Source organism: Drosophila santomea, unplaced genomic scaffold, assembly GCF_016746245.2.
Source record: "Drosophila santomea strain STO CAGO 1482 unplaced genomic scaffold, Prin_Dsan_1.1 Segkk83_quiver_pilon_scaf, whole genome shotgun sequence".
NCBI classification, from domain to species: Eukaryota; Metazoa; Arthropoda; class Insecta; order Diptera; family Drosophilidae; genus Drosophila; species Drosophila santomea.
In genome coordinates this window covers 600,716-605,645 of record NW_025319019.1, presented here as the reverse complement: position 1 = coordinate 605,645, position 4,930 = coordinate 600,716, and the positions used below count along the sequence as shown (strand labels likewise).

The 4,930-nt window shown below is 35.2% G+C and overlaps 1 protein-coding gene across 2 annotated transcripts; it reads right to left on the bottom strand.

The window, feature by feature from the left end:
* Positions 1-1,670: 1,670 nt before the first annotated feature.
* On the bottom strand, positions 1,671-4,276 carry LOC120457836. 2 transcript variants are annotated; one of them, XM_039645337.1, is made up of 4 exons: positions 3,738-4,276; positions 3,506-3,674; positions 3,243-3,443; positions 1,671-2,087 (listed from the first exon to the last, which is right to left on the bottom strand). In XM_039645337.1, the coding sequence occupies exons 2-4, from the start codon at positions 3,521-3,523 to the stop codon at positions 1,782-1,784; spliced, it is 525 nt and encodes a 174-aa protein (XP_039501271.1). In that variant the 5' UTR covers positions 3,524-3,674; positions 3,738-4,276; the 3' UTR covers positions 1,671-1,781. The 2 variants fall into 2 exon arrangements, 1 of the variants encoding a protein (XP_039501271.1); XR_005617097.1 differs by lacking the exons at positions 1,671-2,087; positions 3,243-3,443 and having other exon boundaries at positions 3,512-3,674; positions 3,738-3,804; positions 3,935-4,270.
* Positions 4,277-4,930: the final 654 nt, after the last annotated feature.

Below are 4,930 nucleotides of genomic sequence, written 5' to 3'. Positions count from 1 at the left end.
GCCAAATTTGATAACTTTAGTGTTGGCGATTATGTTTTACTTAAGAACGAAGAAAGGCACCAAACAAAATTAGACCAAAAGTATAAAGGACCTTTCCTTGTGACAGAGGTACTTGAGGGAGATCGTTATATTTTAAAATCTTTAACTAATAAGCGGACTTATAAGTACCCACATGAAGCTTTGCGCAGTATGCCAACAGAGGAGATCCCCAAAGAGTTAGATCTATGTGACGATCATGAAAACGTTGAAAGAGACGTTAGAAATCCCTTGGTGGATTCCAATGTGGATGAAAACGTTGAAAGAGACGTTAGAAATCCGTTGGTGGATGCCAATGTGGATGAAAACGTTGAAAGAGACGTTAGAAATCCGTTGGTGGATGCCAATGTGAGCGGAAAGTTACTGAGTTGTTTGAAGACTCAAGTGAATGAGAGGCATTGATGGATTTCAATGCGAGATTGGGGACACATGCAACGTCGCCAAGTTGCCAGTGCTAGTAGGTACACGTGTTACTGTGTTGACTTATTTGATGTCTGGTGACTGGCGGCGTGGCAGGTTGAATTGTCCTAGTGTGTTGCTAATAATGACAAACGATCTTCTTGGTACTTCTGTCACTCGAGTTGGTCGATAACATGAAAAATAAAATTAAAAAAAAAAAAAAAAGAGAACCTTTACTAATACTCTGAATTACGTTTAATGTTATCTTTCTAGATTAAGCTTGTTTAATTTTGAAACTTATATTACACACGAGGACGTGTGCTGGTCAGGAAGGCCGTGTCGCATCATTATTAGTCTTATTTTTATTTTCTATGTTCCATCTCTAATAAACATGTCACCTCTAATAAATAAAATTCGTATCGAGCTGTTCTTGTCTTCGTTTCTTTTTGATCGCGGTTCGCTGAGTTCCGTTATGCGAGTTTAACGGATTTTGCTCTGTTCTACATAGCCTCGGTTCGACGATGCGTTAGAGTGAGACAAATGCTTGTCCTGTGGTGAGTTCGGACCAGCATGTATCAAGCGAGATGGAGCGATGTTGAAATGTACACGAGGCACTTATGTTTGAAAACTCTGAGAAAGCAGACGCGTGAATATGTCGCAACCGAGGAAGTGTACGACTCGCGGGCGGAACGCGGCAACAGAGGACCCCGAAACAGTTAACTTCCCGACATATACAACATGGTATAATCCCAAGAAACATTCAAACCAAATTTATTAGACTAGGACTTGGACATACTAAAATTACCCACGAACATTACTTTAATCATAATATAAACAACATTTGTACATACTGTCAAAACAATACAATAATATTAGAACATTAGTACATACAATACAATAATATTAGAACATATCTTAATAGACTGCCCATCCATATTTTTTACTAACCAACGCTCTACATTTTTCAGAACGACACCGCCCCAAACACTCCTTAGTAGGGATGTCGTAATATTAAAAAAATATCGTATCGATGATATTTTTTTTATCAAAACAAAATGATGATAATATTTAAAATATCACAAAAAAATATCGATATATTGATATTTTTGATATATTTTTTTCAAATAAAATTTTTTTCCTCGCACAATAAAAATATTAGTTTCTTATTAACTTGATTTCCATATTTCATTTCATATTTTCATTTAAACTTATTATATCATAACTTCAATTCATGGATTTCTTATACAGATCATAATAATAATAATACGGATAATTTTACAGATAATAATACATTTCATATGTTAATGCCAAAACTTAGAATTTAGAGATTTTAAAAACACTCGTTTTTAAGCCGTCATCCGGCTTCGTGAGTCGCACACTACCCATTTTATGGCGGACGCCAACCGCTCTGAAGGCACTGAGCTTCCCGGAGTTATTAAGTATCTCATGGCCAAGCGGTAAAGGCCCGGCATTGTTGCCTTGTGGCCTTTCCATACTTCAATTGGATTGCTTTCCCAAGCAGCTTGAGGAAAGCTAAAATATAGTTTAAGCTCCTTGCTCTCCATGTTCTGATCGTCCAACTCTTTTGCAATGGAGCTGTTATGGCAGCTCATGAAGTCCCCCAAATCCTTAGAGCTGTCGACTTCAGAAATCTGTAAAAGTTTAAATAATTAGTATCTGTATTTCTAATTGTATGCAAAATTTGAAATGTTATATATATATAAATATATATTATGTTAAACTGATTACATTTACAAGTTAATTAGTTATTTCTTATTAGTATTACTTATTATTATTATTACTAAGCAAAATTTTAGCTTGATGACATACCCGTCTTTCTTGGGCAGACATTGTGTTCTCATTATTAATTTCAAACACCGCCTCCTTCGCCATCATTTTTGCTAGGTACATTTTCTTAAATCTAGGATCTAGAAACGACGATTTGACCAAGATTTTGTTTTGGTGATACGACTGAAATCTTTTATTGGAAATCCGTACAAACGCCTCCTTGGCGCGCTTTCCGTCTTCTGTCTCCATGTTTAATTTTTGTATTTGATTCGATATCAAAGCTATCAGAATTACCAAGCTAACAGTCACATACTGCTCACCACTTATTTGTTCCGTGGCTGCTTTAAATGGCTGAAGGAGACTACATAGGTCCCTACATATAGTAATTTCTGATGAATTCAACATTTCGGGAAGTCCCTTAGCGTGTTCAGATTTATTAATTAAAATTACTGCGACTTTGTTCGCTAGGTTGAGGAACGCTTGCATCATATCCAGACACGAGTTCCACCGGGTCTCTATGTTTTGGACTAGAGTTTTTATTTTCCCTTCCGGAGTGCCCTCATCCGCTTGCGCCTTTCTCAGTAGGTCCATCATGGCCGTGCTATGTTTAAAGTGCATCACGATTCGCTTAATTTTATCAAAAATATTGGAAAAGGACTGAATTTCCTTAATGGAATCATCCACAACTAAGTTAATTGTATGCGCGAAGCACGGCACATGCTTTTCATTCCCCAAGAAAAGTTTGGCAGCGCACTTCATATTATTGGCGCTGTCAGTAGTAAGAGTGGTACACTTAAAACGGTTAATACCGAACTCTGCGCAGGCCTCTTCCAATAAAGTGGTTATATAATCACTGGTATGCGACTATATTTAACACAAAAAGTATGTTATAAAATGTTTCTTGATAAATAAATAAGAAACAAGTAACATATCAACAGAGCACAAGACAAACACGACAAACAATGGACGACCAAACACAAAACACACGAAAAACACAAAATATTTAAATTTAAACAAACCTGATCCATTCTGGAAACTTTAAGGCATATGGAATTCAGCGATTCTTCATGTAGAAAATGAGCTGTAATTGTGAAAAACGAGCGAGTCGAGTTTGGGATCGTTACAGCGTCGCAGGTGAACGCTACGTCCTCCACAGAACTCAAAATCTCTGTTAGTGTTCCTACACATCCAGTGTATTTATCCTCAATCATTGTTGTGATCTGAAAATAGATTTAAATTTATGATGATCTATCATAATACATAAAATTTCTTTAATACTTGCCTTAGATCTGCATGGCATTTTATAATGCGGCACACATTTTTACAAGTTAATTAGTTATTTCTTAGGAGCCCTTGTAATCCTTCCTTCTCTACACACCGCACTGGCATGTTGTCTTTACAAATCATAAAAACGATTGCGTCTGTGATTTCTTTGGTTTTGAAACCATCATCTATAATAAAAGTGAAGATACGTTTTTATTTTTAAATTATAAACAGGTTTAAAACACACTTACCTTTAAACGCCTCAGCAGTCTTAAACGACTCGGTTATCGTGAGGACATTTTCGAAGTTTGTTGACAGCTAAGAATAAAAATAAATTTATCTATGTTGTGAGCAACGTGTATGTACGCGTTTGTTCTTCGATTTTCAGTAGAAACTTTCTGAAATCTGAACATACACACACATACATACATATGCCATATGTACATACCTTCTTTTTCGCACATTTTACGAAAACATCGTAAAGTTTATTTTTAAGGTGCGAGGACATGTTTAAAGTGTTTCCACTGGTTTTTATTATCCTTTCGCACAGTTTGCATTTTGCAGTCCCGTTTTTTTATTTCAGTGTAATTTGATTTTATATTCATTTTGTCACGTGCGCGTGTACTCGGTAAAAGCGTCGCAATCATAGTGACCGAAGGAAAAATATCAAAAAAAAATCAAAAAAAATATCGCAATACCGATATTAGGGCAAAAAAATGTCACGATATAAATATATCATTTACAGAAAAAATATCGATTTATTGATATTTTGATATATTATCAACAACCCTACTCCTTACCAACCCAACAAACTCAAATATATTAAAAATGATTGACTTTTTTAAATCAACTAAACTCCTTCACCATACATAAAAAAAAAGGCAAATATAAAAATATATATTTAGTTATTAATGTAAATAAACCTCCTAGCCAAAGGCTTTTGCAGCCAGTGCTATAGTTTTAAGTTAAGTTACAAATTCACTTTGTAACTTAGCTCTATATAAATAAATACTTAAGTCCAATATTCTATAAATAGTCTATTTAATTATGGCATTAAAAGATGAAAGCAAATGGATGAAAGAAATCTAGTTCGTTGAACTAATAACACTATTCCCTAATAAATACGACAAATCCTTTCGTTGGGCGCCAATTCTGTTACGTCGGCAAATTAGTGCCAGTGCCCTGGGTAAGGACTAAATCCGAGGGGGTCCTACTCTACTTCTCGCGTCAGCACCACTTTTGGAAATGTTTACCTACTCATTTTGTTGTAGTTAAATTAATAGCATAACTTTATTGATTAATAAATAATTGGCTAGTGCCATGTGTAATACAAAAATTAAAGGCTAGCATACAAAGATTATGATAAGTTGACTATAATTGTTTTTAGCGAGGAATCTCGAGAATTGAATCTCGAGTATTGAGTCCCGACTACTGACTCTGGTGT